This window comes from Haemorhous mexicanus, chromosome 6, assembly GCF_027477595.1.
Source record: "Haemorhous mexicanus isolate bHaeMex1 chromosome 6, bHaeMex1.pri, whole genome shotgun sequence".
Classification (NCBI taxonomy): domain Eukaryota; kingdom Metazoa; phylum Chordata; class Aves; order Passeriformes; family Fringillidae; genus Haemorhous; species Haemorhous mexicanus.
The window spans coordinates 56430924-56450305 of NC_082346.1; the positions used below are offsets into that span (position 1 = coordinate 56430924).

Consider the following 19382-nt stretch of genomic DNA (forward strand, 5'->3'; position numbering starts at 1 on the left):
TATCTCTTACATGTGTCCTTGTCACTTGCTGTGGAAAAAATAATCTATTATTAACTACTGCTTTTATAGAATGCTTTTAGTCTCTAGGTCTGTAGGATCTGTTTTCACTTAAGGTCCTATATAGGATGGCTATTTCAGTTTGGAAAATAAACCCTTCACATTACGAATAATATTAGTTGCTAGCATATTCCATTCTCCCAGAAGTCTCCTGGCCCTTATGCTCATGGAAAACCATACAAAGCCATATGCATACTGCAGTCAAATTCTCAGAAGAATGCAAGGTTCCTACCTGAATCTAAAAGTGAGGATGAAGCTTGTTTTCAAAGAGTGAGTGATATCACAAAAACAAAGAATAAAATCCTTTTTTTTCCTGTACTTTTCAATTCCCCAATGTGGTAGATTTTGGTAATGGCAAGTATTTAAAAGATTTTAGTGCAGCTGAGGGATGGACTTTGAAAGCAATTCAAAGTATGTGACAAGCCCATTAGAAAAACATTTCTGCTATCACAAGCCAGCTGTGCTGTTGCTGAAGTTAGTCCTGTTCCATCTCCTCTGAGAGGGGAAAAGGAGTGCAGTTTCCCCAGAAAAGCTATTTCAGCTTGTCTGCAAATTAAAAAGCTTCCCACTGACCTAACTATTTGTATGAAACTAATGGTAAGCTATAATTGAAGGTCTGAACAAATAAAAAAAAAATAAATAATGGAATCGCCAATTCCAGAATTAGTTCTACAACAAGAACCTCCAAGAAGTTGAGAAACACATACACAACCTCCTGTTACCTGTTTGCATACTTTCCTTATTAAGCAGTAAGAGTAGTAAAGACTCTAAACTAATCCATCAGAATTCTCCCTGGAACTCCCCTGGTTTTCTTTCCTTTTAATATCATGAGACTTCAAGTGCAAAGATACCACTGAGCACAAGCTTAGCATGTTCCAGTATGCTTAAGCACAAAGCTAATTCTGTAGTTCACGAAGTTGTTCTTTTGCTTTGTTACTTACTGGAGGAAGTGGAGGAGGAAGAGCAGGTGGCAAAGGAGCTTCATCTTCTACTGGAGAACTGACCTCTGGCGAGGGACTGGGTGACTGCTCAGTAGAAGGAACTATAGAAAGGTTGTTGTTGTTGTCTTCAGTTGTCTCAGGTGTTTGATTTGTGGTTTCAGTGCTTATCAACTCCTCGGTAGCAGGAGAAGGTAACTCATTGTCATTGGCATCTGACGAAGGGGGTGGTTCATCAGGGACAGGAACCGTAGGTTGCACGGGGATTGGTTCTTCAATATTGCCATTGGTGCTGGCGTTCCCGTTATCAACGTCAGCTAAGTTGCCTATGAAGTCCTGTGGATTGCTTGGCTGATAAAAAGGAGCACTTTCTATCCCTCCAGCCAGGGTATTAAAGCGCTGGTACAATAATTTTTGTATATTTGGTCCACTCGGGCCCTCTGGCTCGGTGATGGAGCTGCGTTTCTTTAACGGCCTCGGAGCATTGGCCAATTTTCTCCTCAGAGCCTCGAGGTCAGCATCACTCTGATACCGTAGGGGCGAGTGCACAATAGGGGTGAGCTTAGTAGGACTGAGAGGACGGGGAATGTTTTCCACATTGCTGTTTTCACTGGGTGGTGGAGCATTTTCCAGCTCTTGATCTTTTTCAGTGACCTCAGTCTGAGGCTGAGATTGTGGCTGTGAGGGAGACTGGGCAGGCAAAGAGCCATGAAGGAATGGCAAGGGTGAGGGAGAGGTTGAACCAGACTGTAATACAGGCTTTCCATAAACTGAAGAAAAGAAAGATGGAAAACAGTGAAGAGCTGTTCTTAAATTACATCATAAAATATTTATAAAAAAATTATTGCTACTTGTTTGACACTGATACAGAAAGAAAAAAAATATTGTTCTGGGGGCTGTCAAAGCAGAAATAAATACTTACCTGCTGGTGATGCTGATGCTTACAATTATAAGCTACAAGGAGCATCTGGAATGTTTTTCCTCTTTCACGAGGAAACAGTAAGAGAAGCAAAACTCTCTTATCTAGACACTGTTTTTTCAACTTATTTATCAAAGTATTGATAAAGTATCCAGGCTATATTGTTCCAATTGCATGTTGTTTTAAAATAAAAGGTAAATCAATGCATACTTATTGATAACCTCAAAAATATATTGAATGATTTTTCTGCTATGCTGCATACACAAAAATTACTTTTCTCACAGATTTAGACAAGTTTTCCAAACTGATATGGGAAGTCAACTAAGCCAAACAAGTAGATCTTAATGTTTTTCAAAGAAAAAAAAAGTAAAAAGCAAAAATATATTCTACCTGCTTTTACTGACTTATTTAAAGTATTGTACACAGCTTGTTGGTAATTCTTTGGTGGTGTTGCTTGCTGAAGATACACTGAGTAGATGGAACTGGAGTTCACTGTCTGTGGCCCTTTTCTGGGAGACTGAGGTCTGGATCCTTTATCAGCGAGAAAAGGTCTGATTGCCACAGTCAAAGGCAGTTCTGGCCTGCCCTCTCCTCCTGGGAACAAGGGGGGACCAGAGGGTTGATACGTGGGGCTGGGAGGGACAGAAATTCTCTGCTGGATCTGCTGAGAGGAGCTGGGCTGGTGCACGTTGCTGGGCGGTGGGAGCGGAACCGGCCTCTGCCGATTTGCTATACTGGTGCCAGGTCTGGGCAGGCTGCCATCCTTCCTTCTTTCTAGAGAGTTTGTAGAACCTGTTCCTAAGGGAACTGGGCTTGGATAGGTCCCATAGTTCTGAGGCAGCTGCTTGCTTACACCAGGAACTGTTGGTGGCACCTTCCCCAGGTCTAGACCCTGTGTAAGAACAATAATTAGTATATACCATTTAATTAAATAAAGTACTTCTGAGCAAGAACATTCCTTTTTCAACATACCATACTAGCAATCTTGTGGGACAGAAAAGGAGTCAACATAAACAATTTGTGTACTAGATATGATTCTACCCGAGTTTATGTGAGGATCTCATCATACCTCAGACAAAGGCCACTGTTGAAAGGCACTTTTGGCTGTAACACATTCATATAAATTTAAAACTATTTGCATACATGCAAAGCCTGATTAACTTGTTCTAGGTTCCAGATTTCAGGGTCTAGTTGATCTTGACAACACATACTGTCAGAGTTTACCAAACCAACTTAAAGACCAAGTCCTTATTCTTTAAAGATTATAGTCTTAAAGAATTCATAAAGTACTATCACAACAGCAAAGATAGATACGGCTAGTAGTCTCACTGAAGGATGGATTTAATGACTTCTTTTGTGAGGTTTTTGAGAAAAAGAGTACACTGAAAAAGTAATAATCTATACAAAGAAAAAAACCTAATAAAGATATTAATTAGAAAAACATGAAGGAGTGGGGAGAGGATTAGGAGAAGCAAAGAGGGAAAAGGGGAGACTAGATATGTAAAAGAACAGGAAGGAATACAAAGTACTGAAGTTGAAAGAAACCCACACATTTTAATGTGATAAGAACAGGAAGGAACAGAAAAAATATAATTTTCTTTATGACTTTTTAAACAAACAGCAGAAGGGAAATGGAATGTGTATCTAATTGAAGTAAGTTCAGCTATGAAAGCCAAAGGTCCATAATTTCAGCAAAGCAGATCTATAAATATATCACAGATGAAACCCACCAGCTTATCAGTACTTCCTAATACTGAAGTTGGCAAAGGCTGGCTGGATATAGTTCCTTGTTTTAAAGCAGTATCCATGCTTGATTCTTTCCAGTCTGTGTTGGAGATCTGAGGGGGTTTTACCACAGGGGCTGAGCTCTGTTTAAGTATCGGCCAATTTCCATCATTAGCTTGAAAAGAGACAAAAATACTAGATTTAAGATAATCCATACTAGCCTTGCAAACAAGCAAAACAACATGTGAAATAAAATTGCTTAGATTACAGTGGGATTAGTTTTAGTCTAGAAGTGAGATCAATCATTATTAATATTTGATTCAGAAATCAATATGAAAGCCAAATCACTGCATAGAATGTGCTGTTCACGACCCTTTAACATTCAAATTGCACGGAAAATTTCTATAGAAAAAACATGATCAAAATTTTGCCTTGAGTGTTGCATATTCTGCTATTAGAAAGCAAACAAATTCAGAGTAACAATCTGCACAGAAACACTTCATCAACACAATTCTTTGGATACTATCCAGAGGCAAAGTCAAGCTACAGTAAATGTTAAGTCTATGTAAGCCCTGAGTGGACTTACTCCAAATTCAAACTATGGTTACCAGATTCATTCACCCAAAACAGGATGTAAAAACTCCCTTCAACAGCAGGGTGGAACAAAAGCACACATTCCTTTGCTGGAAGCAGTGGTTAACTCACCTTTTGTTTTTCCTCAGCATACTCACCTGATTAGAATTGCCCCAGAGATTTAATATTAAATAAATTTATAAAGTTAGCTGACAACTTTAACTCACAGCATGAAGACACAAGTCATGGGCTTTTATCTTCACCATATGCAAAAAATCATGCATAGCTGCACATAAACTGAAGCAACAAATCCTTAATGAAGTCCTAGATGCATTGATGTTACTTTATTAACTGTGTGAGACTATTTAGTTTCAGTTCTCTAAGAAAGCAAAAGAGTTTAAGTAGCCTAATAATTTATATACAGTTTATAGTAACTAGATAAACCTTATGTTAGATCCTAAGGATTTGATTTGTCTTTAATAGATTAAACTTCAGGCATATCTTCCTGTAAGGAGACTGGAGATCATTCCTCCATCCCTATGGCTTGTAATTGTTGTAGTGGAGCACTTAAATGTGTAAAGGTGATGTGTAACACATAACTGACTTTACAATGGGATAGGAGCTAAAATGGAAGGGGATTGTGCATTTGTGGAGATTCAGTGAGATTTCTGGACCCCACAGTAATACAGTATCAAATGAAAATCAGGTATTTAGAGGCTAAGTTTCCTATTTCAGTTCTAAGCCTCTGGAAAATAGAATCAGCAGGACTATTTCTAGAATTCTCTGTCTAGTATAGCAGATAGTCTCAAAATAAGCTGCATAGGAACATTCTAATGAGAGTGAATTTTCCATCACCACTCTACTTTCTATTCACAAGCCTTACCCTCTTTGTTGAGTATCTCTCAAAACAGGATTAACACTTGCATATTTTTACTCTGATAATACAGTATATAGTCCAGAAATCACTTTTCACACTTGCAAGCTGCCAGGAAGTAAAGTAATGAGGCCCAGCTTTAATACTGGCATTATCCACAAGCTGAAAATGCTGTGAATTTTGTTTGTTATTGTTTCTAACCATCTGGTTATCAAGAGTGAGACCAAAAAGGTGTCTAAACACTTGGGCCCTAAATAATGGCAAACTTTTCAACTAGGCACTGAATTAATCCTTACTGTACAAAATACACAAGACATTCTATACCTCCAATAAGGTTACAGTTCAGTAAAGCCTTTGTTTTGAAGATCAGCGAAAGGTGTTATAATTGATTCATGCTAAACATGAAAGCATCTGGATCTGTAAGTTAGTTATGAGGAAAGCACTTACAGAAACAACAGCAAAAGACATGACACATTTAAACATCTTACCTGCAAATTCAACACTTTTCTATTAGAAAGACACATACACAGAAATTTATTGTAAGCAGCATGTTTATCCCCAGATTCTGAGTTAACAGACTGGAAGTAAATTCAGACTTTCTCTCCTCTCCCTGACCTATACTGTGAGAGTAGGGAGTCAGTGGCACAATCCAGAGAAGTTGTGGATGTCCTATCCCTCAAGGTGGTGTTCAAGGCTAGGCTGGATGAGGCTTTGAGCAACCTGGTCTAGGGGGATCTGATGCCAACACCCTCCTGCTCTGAGCCACCCCACAGCCAACTGGCTCCAACTACCCCTCCAAATGCACCCTCTTGCCTGTGCCTGTAAACGTAGCACCCAGTGCATTTCAGCTCTCACCAGGCCATTGGCATTTACAGAAATAAGACAGCAGACGTGGGCATTTACAGAAATAAGACACAGACACAAAAGGTTTTGTGCATTTTCTCCCTAAAAATGCATCCTGTAGGTCTGGATCCAGGTTACTTACTACAGCAATTGAAGCATGCTCTAAGTCCAATGGAAGGCAGCAAGACTCTGGGCAGGGTGAACTTTTATCCTAACTCTGGGGTCAGTGCAACACGGAAACTTGAGGTTGCCCACAAAGTAACTCGAACTAAGCCTCAAATTAAGTAATTCAATTGCATTAAGTAACTCAAGATGTATTTTATGCATCTATCCAATCCAAAATATACTAAAATGCTTTAGTGATTGCCAGAAATTTCTAACATTGAGAAAATGTTGAGGTTTTTCAGAGAAGAAAACTCATGCCTGGTACACTACTCCAGTACTCCTGGGATGAATTTGCTGCAAATCTGTTTCCTTTAAAGATGCAAAGCAACTTCTCAACCAATTTACATTTCAACAGCATCATCTACACGCCAGACCACAACACAAGTTCTAAAGATGCTGTTTAATATGCATCTGTGTGCAAGAGCTCAGATGACCATATTAAAAACTGAGTTCTTAGCTAGCCAGAGATCTTCTAAGGACTCACAGTGCTGGGTGTCAAACAGAGTAGGTGCCAGGCGGATGACATTGTGAACAGCAGACTGAAGAGAAGTGGGAGGTGACAGAATAGGATCCACTATTATGTCTAAATCAGAAACCTTCCAGGTGTCTGGAGATTTTTTCACACACCCACAGTCTGTCTCTACCGGACGCACCAAGGCAGATCCAGTTACACAGAAAAAGAAAGAAAAAAAGTGGTGGAAAAATTATAACAATGACAATGGAGAACATTAGAACAGGAACACTCAGATAATGAGAAATAAAAGCATGACAGTTGAAATAAATTCTCAATTTCTTTTCTTCCTGAGAGCATGTATGCTTCTCCTTACATAAATCTATTTTACAGAACTTCACTCAACTATCTTCAAAATAATAAATACAAAGTCAGTCCTAAGGCAGAATAATTACTTTTATAATATTAAAAGTCCCGAGGTAGGTCTAGAAGTGAATATATATATTTTGGGAGGCTGATATTACAAAATTGTGGTTTTTAGTTGGTAAACTTTAAAGTTAGGAACTGTCCTTTTCCATATGTGGAAGAAGGATCCACGGATCTGAAAACCAAACTGTTGCAAATCTGTACCTTCACCCCCACAATTAAGTCATTCCATCTTCTTGAGACTTTTCCATAAAACACAGTGATGGGGTTTGCACAGAATTTGCATACTTTTAGCTGATAAAGGTATTGCTAAATCACTAATATCAATGGGAAATATTGGAGTCTTTTTTTTAAGTCCTGTTTGGCCAGTTTTACTTTCTGACCTTGGGGTGCTTTTTTTTTGGGGGGGGGGGGGGCATTTCTGACATTTTTTCCTACAGAGATGTTCAGATTGTATTCTCCCATCTCTTCCCCCCCATCTGGAAATCATGAAGCGAATTTTGCTGGAATAGTCAGTTTTAAGTCCTTGAATGTATGTGAATATTGCAACAGCTTTTGTCTCCTAGTCATTCCTTATCCCTTTTTGATCTCTCCTAGGAGACCAGGTAAAATAAGTCCTACGGTTAGACCAATGGAATCATGCATTTTTATTTGTATTATGTATATTTTCCTAGCTTATAATTTCTTAAGAATTATGATTTTTCTAAGGTACCAACAAACAGGTGAGATTAGCTGGAATTGAGAACTTAAGGCACAAATATGACCTGCTTCCTTCAGCCTCCAACACAAATTAAATAATTTTATTTGAAAATTTTAGATGGAATTATTAATGGTGGGAGACATGGGAGCCAATTTCAGACACAAAGTTCTGGAGAGCTCTGGAGGGGCAGCTTCTTCACTAAATAGGGCAGAAACAAGTAAACATCATCAATGTTGTGGTTATTTCATTTCAGAAATGCTTCAAAGACCACAAATGCCCACATTCCAGATGGAGCAAAAACCTCTCATAGTTTTATTCTGTTTTCCTATTTAGTCTCCTTCTGAAAAATATTATTCTTATTATTTACTCATTAGCTTTGTTTTACTTGACAAAAAGCAACATAGTGTAAATAGTTATTTATAATACAGTTTTCCACAAAATTGATTTTATTATTATATTGAAACACACAAACTAATTGAAAAAGCTATTAAAGACACAACATAGAATCTGTGAAGAAAACATTCCCCTTTTACGGATGTACCAGACAGTAAAATTTCAAAGAAAACACTCAATTTCCTAAGAAAAATTCATGCAAAGAAGCAAAAATGCCATTGATGTCCAATTCATGGAACACTATTAACAATCCTGAAACTTGCCTCCTCCCCTACACCAATTATGCCAACACTGGGTGTCTTAAAATTACTCCTTTTCTTTATTGCCCCTTTTCAAACCACATGTATTAATAAACATCACACAAGTACTTACCAGATTTTGATCTTCCATGTGTTGAATTGGGAGCAATGGTGAGAGACTGTGGCTTAACTGGATCTACTGGTACAGCATAAGTGCCAGCACTTGGAACTTGGATGTAAGGTCCTACTGCTGCCACCCTTCCTGAAGCACTCAGGGATGACTGGGGTGATGAAGTTCCATTAATTCGATTCAACTGAAAATGATCAGACAAATTGACACGTGAATGTCCATTTAATCCAGGCCTTTCTGCATGAACAGGGAGGTCTAAACTTAGTTATCTAGAACCATGCACTCTAGCTAGGACAACTTAAGTTATCATACTCTACACTTCTACAAAAAAGAGAAAAAACAACTATGGTAGAAAGCACAAATTTTGTTCTTTAAAATCACTACCTCAAAAGTTAAATTTCTTAGTCACAGCACATAGATCTCTTGTAGATACAGGTATCTCTGTAAGGTCTCTTTCACTGTGCCTTTCTCAAGCAAATGGTCTAAAATGAGTTCTTAAATGATCAAATATGTTTGTGTTGGGTTTTTTTAAAGCAATACCTCCAGCTAGTCATACATATGGAAATGCAGAATTCATCTCTTAAAATCTTTCTGAAGCTCCAGACAACCATTAAGCCTAACTTTATCAAACTGTTTATATTTTTATCCATTTTCCATACTGGAAGGTAAGCATTTTATAAAACTCAATTTTTGAATGCATTCATGCTTTTAAACATGCGCTTTTAATGCTTTTAAAATGCTTTTAAGCACATAGTCATAATTTCCTTCCCAAAAATATAACCTTTTCTGACTTTTAATATAGTACTGTCTGTGCCATTAAGAAAAATAAAAGGAAACATATTCTGTCTTACAGTTTTTGGATACCTATGAGAAACCTTAAAACAGTTTTAAGAGACTTGCTACTTTTATCACTGGTAACTTTATTACTTGAGTGGGAAAAGGGAGATTCTACGTAGTTTTTATAGGCCCTTGATAAACTGAAGTGTGGCCCTTTTAACAGTTTATCTTACAGGAATGTTTTCTTTTTGACGTGCCTCAACTTTTTTCTTGTACAGTCGTTCGCGCAGCTCGTTGATTCTCTTGTCCATCATGGCCACCTCCATATTGCGTTTGTTCAGGAGCTCTTTCTGCTGCTGGAGCTTGGAGTTCTGCTCCTGGTTAAGCCTGTTACGGATCTTCAAAAGCAAAAAAAACCAACCCCACTTGTTAGAACAGTTCTCATTCTGTCTCTCGGCAAGATGGTTTGTAATGCAGTGTTAAAAAAACCCAAAGGAATTTGGATCAACAACTTGTTCTGGTGTCTCTACAGTTCCACACATCCTGTCAAGTTAGCATGTGCAATCATGAACAACTCTTAGAAGAAAACAGTGAAAACATATCCTAAAAAAACCTAGTGGATGCCTATTAAATACATACAGACTGCATCCCATTTATAGAAAATGGATTGTGGAATTAGGCAGAAAGACATTTCAGAAAATTCTACTGTGAAGAACTAAATCACAGAAAATGTTTGTTTAAAGTTATGCTTACCCAAGACAGTTTGTCTATTGGGAAAACTAAGCGACACAAAACTTGTAACAGAAATTATGCTATTGATTCTGTTTCCAGATCCACACGAGACTTTGTGATGTCTGGAAGGGGTGTTAACTGAACTGCTTGTGCAGGGGCTCTGCACAGATTTTCCTCACTGCATGGGGATTAAACTGAAACCTTCACAGCAGTTTTCCAGTACATTATGAGGTGGATTACTTTTATGGTTTAAATCAACCATGACACTCTTTATAATTACTTCTCTTGCTTTGCTGTTGGCATTTTTTCACACCTTCAATAACTCAGACATTGTCTCAGTGTTCTTATTTTCATGGTCATGTTACAAGCAAAAAACACCTGAGGCAAATTTAAGTCTTGATAAACACATATGGGATCATTGCAAAGCACAAGAGAGATATCTTCATCTATTGAGCATCTTTGCACTTAGAAACATTCAAAGGCAGATATGCCTTGTACAAAGGGGGAAGGGGTAAAAAGAGGAAAAAAAGGACACTTATTCCTAATGCATGAAAACAGGATTGATTGAGTTCTGCTGTATTTGCTCATCTAAATAAATGAGACTAATTTTTATATTTAAATTAATTTTAAAATATGAAATATATTAGAGCTGTTAGCTTGGTCACAATAAAGCACGAGTAAATAAAAAAGCCCCAAAATCCTGATACATTAGCACACAATTTGACAAAATTTCAATGTAAACTAGACACTTAACTACTTGTGTGAGAGCTACACTCTAGAAATAACAATCTTCTTGCAGGAGATATACAATATTGATGCAGGGAACATTGTATGAATATACTACAACTATGTTGCCCTATCTAGTGCAGGGAATGTAGTGCAGCTTGTATTTTTAATTACTCTATTAAAACGTGCTATTTAATTCCTATGTATTTTGTTTATTCACACCAGACAATACAGGTATATTTTTACAATACACTTTTTAAATTACAGTCATGTCTCCAAGTTAAGATGATATGTAAGTGAGCTTGCTATACCCAGATCAGTGTAAAATAGAAAAGTACCAAAATTAAGTTTCACAAAAATTTTTTGTGAGAGATTAAAATAAATAATAAATTATGTAGACTTTCAGTATTTCAGTATTAGGGCCTGAGAAAGTCCCTTCAAAACATCTGCACACTTTTTATCACTATGTGTATAAGAAACAAAATAGTTTTTCATGCTAATGAAGTTTTTTCTGAAAAAAAAGGCTGTATGCCAACTACAACCTCACATATTAACAGCATTCCAATACACTACTTTTATAAGGTGTCAGAGAACCAAACTGCCACCCATAAGAGCAGTAATAAAACTTTTAAAATCCACAGTTGTAATTCTAATAGCATGTTTTTGTCACTTACCTGTAGCTCTTGATACAACTTTTTTAATTCTACTGCTGCAGGCCCTGTCATTTGTCCATTGTAAGACTGAAACCCATTCAGTTTCCCTTTCCTTAAATCCTCCAGTTGCTGAGTGAGTTGATCCACTTTTAACACTGCAGCCTGCAGTTCCTGCTGCTTTTCCTGGAACATGGCACTTATATGCTCAATTTCAGTTGCTAAAATTAACAAGATAAAAATAACAAAAACCAATTAAATAAACCAGAAGTTGTCAATTTTTTTAATTCTGCAAGTACTAGCAAACACACCATACTAGCTCTACATCTAAAATACATATAAAATATTCATATTGCAAATTTGCTAACAGTCACAAGCTTTCCTAATGGTTAGAGAATAGACTTATTCTGACATTATGTTTGACTGTACAACACTAACAAAAAGTTCTGTTGCATACAAATGTCATGGAAACACAGAACCTCCATAAAACAAAAAACGTTGTACCTAAAAACCTGCTCCAATGCTAGAATGACTTAAAACATAGGATTATTTGTTAGTCATGCAGCGAACAGTAAATAAATTAAGAATTCCACATACACAAATTGCCATTCATCATCTTGCTGTAGTCCACTTGTCCTCTCATGGCACGGATTTTTTTCAGCTTTGTCTCTTGGGTTTCAACACGTTCTTTAAGTTTTTGGAGCTTTTCACTCTCAGAAACAGATTGCTGCTGGCGACGTTCTTGCTGCTTCAGGTAACGCAAACGTTGCTCCTAACAAAAGGAGGTTTTAAACAAGAGAAATCTGTTACCCATTTATTTAAAAAAAACCCTAAACCATTAGCTTAGAAAACCCTCTAATTTTGATCAGGTTTTCTACTTCCACAAATCAGAAAATGTTGTATTTCATTGCAATATATACCAGCCCCAGAAAAAACTCTTTAACATCAATTAACAAATCTGTTTTAGAGCAGAGATTCAAGATTTTTTTTAGACAAAAGATAACATATTTGCATAGATATGCGAATACAGCCCTAGTCTGAACACTCATCTAAATACATCTGTGATGCTTCCTCTGGCATTTGTTTTCTGCCACTATTAACAGTTTTCTTGCTGTTGGCAAAATAAATTTCCAGTGCTGTTACCCAGCTTCCCAAAGAGACGAAGTATGTCCAACAGACCATTTTAAGCAAGATGAACTGCCGTAAGAAAATGTTCCAATTCTAAATAATAATTCTTCTACTGGGTGCACAAGGAAAAATATTTTTTTAGTATTATTTCCATCAAGAAAGAACAACAGAATCAGTAGGTTGACTCTTAGGTATTCCAAGCATCAAAGGCACGCTGTATAATACTTCAAACAACAATGTCAAAACCATTAAACCCCCTCCCCACTCTGCAAACATACTTAGATTCTTCTGTCTCTGAGACATGGAAATGCAATACATACATTTTTTATGAATTTGGCATATTCTCACCCCACCCCACTACTACTCTACTGAATAAGCCACTAAAGATGAGCACAGAGTCAAGCCTGTTCTGCCACATATCATGAAGGGGGCCACAGAGATGAACATATCCTAGCAACATTTTTATAAAGACATGTTACATAGGTTGTTCTAGCAGTATTTATGCCAAAAGACTGTGCACTGCCTAGGCTAAGATTATTCTGGTAAAATGATGCATTTCTCAAACAATTTCTTGAGCTTAACTGAAATGACTTAGTGTGTTTTTCTCTATCCACAAAACTTATGCTTGCATATATTGAAAAAAAATGGTCTGTATATAATTATTACCTTAGCAACCAACATTTGCTGTTGATTTTCAATCTGTTGCTGTTGTCGGGCAGCCATATCTTGCAGTTCAGAAAGAGTGAGCTCAACACGTGGATTCCCAACCTGCAGAACAGAAAATGTTCCATGAATGTGTTGATGTGCATCCAGGCATTCTGACCTGACAACCTAAATCCCCACTCATCAGAGGAAGGTTAAAGGCTCCTCCCAAGCCCTCAGAAAAAGAGTAATGATGGGTACCTGTGAAAGAGTGAGGAACATCAGAGCAGAAAGGAGGGACACAGACCACGCAGAGGAGCAAAGAATGCAAAAAGTGGGAAAGTGGAAGGAGATAAGAACACTAAGAGACAAAACAAACAAGAGGAGAAAAAAGAGCCCTTATCGTACATTTAACTCCTCAGATGTTTGGTAGCACTGGCACGCAGTCCTGGTAAGGCACACATGATAACACATATGCAAGCAGGATTTTAGGCAGTAGGAGAATCTGAAGCTGCTTTCCTTTCCTAATATTTTCAGCATAACTGCCTTGGCAGCTTAAACTGCTGGTTCACATTATTGATCTAGCACAGGACAAGACCACAGGAGAACCCTTAGGTAAAGGGTCACTTAAGATCACATTCAAAGATGGTGAAAATTCTCATATATTGGGCTCATTCAGGGTAAGGATCTGTGAAAAACAGTCTGTACAAGTGAAAAGTAAAGCTGATTCCCTTCAGATAAGTAAGTGGACTATTATGAAATGCAAAGTATTAGCAAGGCTCACTCCTTTTGCATTTCAAAACTAACAGAAGCTAGAAAATTAGGATGGAGACACAAATGATGAAAATTCTTTAAAATTCATACCATGTGTGTGACCCAATTTCATGTTTTAAAATATGAATGCATTGTTTCAATATATCTATAATTCTATCAACAAATACGATTTACATTTATAGACCTAATTACTTCAACCACACTTTTTGTATGTAACCTCAAGAAAGAGAGTGAAATGTTTCAAGAAAAATTCCAGAAGCTGACATTTGCTATTCAGAAAACCAAAACTCATAACCTTAGAATTGCAGGGTTTAACCACAACTTCAGAATTTCCACAAAAAGAAAATATCAGTCTTTGAAAAATTATGCTGCAACATTCAGAATAGCCCAACATCTGTTTCAAAGTATTTACACATAATTCAGTAATTTATTGGATCAATTAAAAGCTGGACTACTCTAATAATTCAGTAAACAACGTAATTTTTTCACCAAATTACATGACTACACTATTAATAAACCAAACAAAAACTACATCACTTGCTACCCACAACACAGTCAACACTGCCGAAAAAGAAAAGGTAATTAAATATTTTGGATATATTGACAAATAATACTGTTTTAAATGCTTATAAAATGAAACAGGGTTTGAACAATTTACAGATATACAGAAAAAAAACCCCAAACCAAAACAACGCCCCAAATTATGGATCTGATCTCACCTGACCCCACAGGAAAACTGATTTACCTGCTCTGCTTTTCTGGGTCCACCCTACTGACACAAAGCATGTGTAGCCTGCAGTACTTGTACTTTACTCTCAGAAACTCCTTTTTGAGACCACATTATCTCAGGCACTTGGAATGGCTTTTTTTCATATTTCTACATCAAACTCCTACATAAGTATCAATTCTCCAACCAATGCACAATACAGAACTGTTTCTTTAAGCTTCATTTAGGAAATTAAAAATTTGTTATAAAGTAACTGAATTATTTTTTCCTACCTGAATTAATATTTCTGTTGCTGCATATAATTCTTCAAATAAGACAAACACTAATTATGAAAATGAGCCAGATTTGGTTCACTAACTTTTAAGCTGCTCCATCTTGGACACATGATATAGACATGTCAGCTAAAATGCTTAGATAAGGTTATTGTCCCTGTTTGAACATTTCCCATAGAGTAAGTTATGAAGTGAAATTATAATGCTTACTGGAAATAACAACTGAAATCCCTCTTACTAGTCAACACTAATGAAACAATTTTTAGAGTAGAGCAGTAATTAAGAGAAGTGAAGTCCACTCAAGATAATAATTTTCTATTTCAACACAAGGAAAAATTAGAACTTACTAGTGTGTACTTTTTTTATTAGCATGACTTATGCAGAGAAGAGTCCTCCCCAATATTCTTTCAGGGCAAGTAACTTGTATTCACTTGTGGCCACCGAGAGAGACACTTCATTATTAATTACTGACTGAAAGGCACTAATTGGCAAAGAAAGTAAGGAAGCTTCTCCAAGTGCCATTCACAAACCAAAATGTGCTTAACTTGAGAAAAGAAAACAAAACAGAAAACCAGATGCTGCTCCCAAAACACCTTCAGGCTCTGCTGACTTCAGTTGGCATGACCAACTGCAAGAAAAACAAACTTCTGCATCTGCTTCTGCTGGGCTCTGCAGGCAATTCTTACCAGGGGCTCAGAATGGTATGATGGCTTCCCTGGATCACTGATTTTAAAAGTTAAAAGGGGAGTGTATGTGAATTAATAGTATTTTCTCAATACACATATGTGCTTCTTCAGAAATATGCAATGTGCATCAGACAATGCATAGTTTTCCCAATGCCTCCTTTCTTTCTGCTTTAATTACCAGTTGAAGTTAAAAAAATTGATAGCTCATTGTAGCTCATTCCAGTAGAAATTTTGAGTATAATACTGTCCAAGAAACACAGAAAAGTTTTATTCCACTAAGTGATCTTGTTAAAAATATATCCAGACTCCAAAAGTGACATCTGTATAGGGATTGTGAGCACTTCAAAGTAAAAAAGCCATTTCACCACATGAAACTTAAATATTTTCTAAATGGATCATGTAACCTGGAAAGTACAATGACAGTAAGAAACTGGTTTGTAAAAGCACCAAAAACTAACAAAAAACCCCAACCCAGTTTAATCCAAGAGCTCAGAATTTTTACTGCTCTAAAAAGGCATATTTGGAAGTCTCTCTCATAATGCCTGGCAAAAGTGCTGTATTATTTTGTATCATGTAAAATATAGAAGATTAATTATAAGATTAATGCAGATATTAGCATCTCCTTGAAGAAGCTATTAACTACTGTAAATTGTTCCATTTAGAAAGTCTAATGTCTAAAAACCTTCTATAAATGGCAAAGCACAAGAACATGGGAAACAGTGATAATTAACCATTTAAATACAAACACCCTATGAGAAATCCTTTAATCTTCACCTCACTGAATACCAATACGTATCCCTTTCACTTCAAGAGCTACACTATATTTAGGGAAAAAAAAGTAGACAGCTGAGGAAACACAGCCTTGAACCTGTAACTTCACTCGCAGTTTTCTTCTCTTCATCCACATGGCAAAAGCATCAAACAGAGTGAGCAGAAGTCCTCTTCAACATCAAATCAATTATTTTCAGATACACTGTCGCCGGCTTCAGGTCTCCAAATCAGCACAGTTTCATTTTTGAAACAGCATGAAAAACACTGAATTCTTCTCTTGTCAAGATCTAGTTAAACTGATTAGTTCAGAGCACTTCATATTAGTTGAGTCTGCTTGTAATAATGTGTATGCAAACACCACCACAGAGAAAAAGCCAGTCTCAGTCCTTCTTCCAGAACCCCAGGCTACGCCAGGCAAAGACCGCTCTGTGCTTTCAGCCCTTTAATGAGGCTGCTGGTTTCTCAGATTCTTACGTTTGTGCTGCTCCTAGCAGTTATTAACAATTCCATCCACGAAGTCAAGACACTCACCTCTCATAACAAATATGAGCCTATCACATTTAAGGTCCAGATCTCCTCCTTTCTCCTGCAGCAAGGGAACCAGATCTCTTACAGAAATGAATTCTGAAGGAGGTACTAAAAAGCCACTACAAATACCTACTCCTCCAGATTCCACAGATGCATTTGCTACATGGTGATACATCAAAGCAGACAGTTTTGCTGAATTGTAAATTTCTTTTCATTGATTCACAGCAGCATTTACACAGGGATGAACTCCTAAATTAAATGCCATAGAGCAAACACTGCATTATTAGGCACATTATTAGGAAGTATTGTGTATGTCTCACATAGGCAAGAATAATTTACACCTATATTCACCAATTTCTTAATATTGACGGGGATCTTAAAAAAATTATACTTATGTGATTTAACATGTACTTTGAAAGGGCATGATGAAAGATAGCATTTGTAATGAACTCGAGTTTCAGCTTCTGACATCACCCTCCTACTACAAGCTAATATTTTACCATTTGATGATTAATATTTTTGAGACAGGTGAGATGAATAGTACAATAGTAATTAAACAGTTTGGGAACCAGTTTACAAGCAGCCTCAAAACAAATCATAACTTAGGCATTTAATTACGGAAACAAACCTCCTTTAATATTTATTTCTACACATTAGTCTTGTCACACTAAAAATTTATTTTCTTATTCCTCCTTCCTTTCTCTGCTGTTTAATATCACAAACTCCTCAGTCTACATACTTCTGGACTATTATGAATTGCTTACTCATTGGCAACTCACAATGAAAAATTGCACCTGAACTTAAAATATTTCTTTTACAAGCAGGATGTACTGTAGTCAAGGGATGGAAGCAATAAGGGCAGATTCCCGTGTTTTTTTGCCTCTACTCAGAACAGAAAACTCTCTTTTAAGAGGAATCTAATTATGTCAATATTAAAATAAAAACCCCATGAGACCAAGCTTTTGAATAGATTATTTTTTAAAAGATGATAATTGGGATGTGGTCTGATTTTATGCAGTTTTTTTGCTTCCACTCTTAACCCATGAAGATACTTATTTCTGTTAATTTTCTAAATTTGCACTAGTAAGAACAGTTACTTTGAAAATAATAATAAAACATACACTAAATACACACCTGAGACTGTTATGATTTCAAAAGAGCTTTAAAGGAAAAACCAAATATTCAAAATCTTTACAGGCCACTATAAGGACTGGTGGTCTCATGCTTTGGTTCAGCAACACCCAGCCACTAAAGCAGCCAGTAAAGCATAATATAACCAACTAATTGAAAAAGAAAAGCAGAGTAATACAAGAACTTACTAATCATTTCCTGCATACTATCTCCTCGGATCTTTTTCTAGGTTTGCAAGAACCACCATGTCATTAACATCCCTTATCTATTTATTCCTTCTTTTTAGTTCACACCCATCTCCCACACAATCTTCTGAAGTTCCCTTCCCAAAACCCTGCATGAGGAACCACAGGTTCAAGTAACTCAAGCTTCCTGAAACTGGCCAAGCTCCACCTTCTCCTGTGCATATTCTTGTACACTCAATCATGTTCTATAAACTCTCCCATATTTTCTAGTCTTCTTCCTATCATTCCCCCCCATCACCTCTATCCTTTCTCCCTCATTTAGTACTTCTCTTCTTCTACTTTGTTCCACCATTCTGTTCCTCTCTTGTCACAGTCAGAAATTAATCTGAGGTTAAACCACCAACTGCCAAGGTCAATGTCACTTAAAATGTGAACAATCAGCACACAAAGTTTAAAAAGTCTGTGCCTTAGCTTCTACTGTGGAGCCCAGAAGAGCTGGTTCTGGCTTTGCCCATCAAAATGGTGACCCAGAAAGTTTTTGCCTGTGTTGCACTACTTTCAACCATCTTTATTAAACCAATATTGTCATTCTGTCAGTATTCAACCAGTTTATTAAAAAGTCAATACAGAGCAGCTACTGAAGATAAAGCAGCAGATACCCCATATGCAGCCCAGCTCCACTGTTTATTCTTTACATGGGCTGCCGCTCTAAAACTGTTAAACAGATAAGGAAGATTTTGGCCAAGTGACCTTTATAGCAAAAGCCAATAAAAACCAAACCAAAAAAACCACAACAAAACCAAACCAAAAGGACTTCTCTGAAGTTCTCCATACCTTCCTTCTTGTGATAGTAAAGGTAACCATATCCTCAAGGAAAAAAATGTGAAAGAAACACTCTTTACCCAAATGGGGTACATACTAGCATACCAAAGACTGAGGGGGTGGGGACACACACCCATTACCAAACCAAAACCACAATACTATTAGAGGCAGAAACTGCAAGAGAGAGAAAAATTCCAAGAAGCAACAACTTTGAGCTCGTGAAAAAATTTACATCCCCCATGTGGGCTTTATTGAGGAGACATACAATTCTGCCATGACAGAAAGAAAACGTCATCTCCACCCTAACAGGAGAGCACAGCACAGGTGAGAAAGATGCTCTAAGTTGTTCCTGGAAGGTTTCAAATGGCTACATGGAAATGCACAGTAAATACTTAGGT

General features: G+C 37.0%; 1 protein-coding gene across 5 annotated transcripts in view; it reads right to left on the reverse strand.

The window, feature by feature from the left end:
- PPP1R13B (protein phosphatase 1 regulatory subunit 13B) overlaps nt 1-19382 on the reverse strand; it is a 69641-nt gene that overhangs the window by 5349 nt on the left and 44910 nt on the right. For 2 of the 5 annotated variants that reach the window (XM_059850419.1, XM_059850421.1), the window contains 9 exons: nt 13113-13214; nt 11916-12090; nt 11343-11539; nt 9444-9608; nt 8437-8617; nt 6579-6734; nt 3645-3814; nt 2305-2806; nt 999-1765 (listed from right to left, as the gene is read on the reverse strand). In XM_059850419.1, the coding sequence (XP_059706402.1) occupies nt 999-1765; nt 2305-2806; nt 3645-3814; nt 6579-6734; nt 8437-8617; nt 9444-9608; nt 11343-11539; nt 11916-12090; nt 13113-13214 (2415 nt within the window). Of the gene's footprint in view, nt 1-998; nt 1766-2304; nt 2807-3644; nt 3815-6578; nt 6735-8436; nt 8618-9443; nt 9609-11342; nt 11540-11915; nt 12091-13112; nt 13215-16849; nt 16872-19382 lie in introns of those variants that run through there. The other 3 variants (XM_059850422.1, XM_059850418.1, XM_059850417.1) reach the window with 3 other exon arrangements.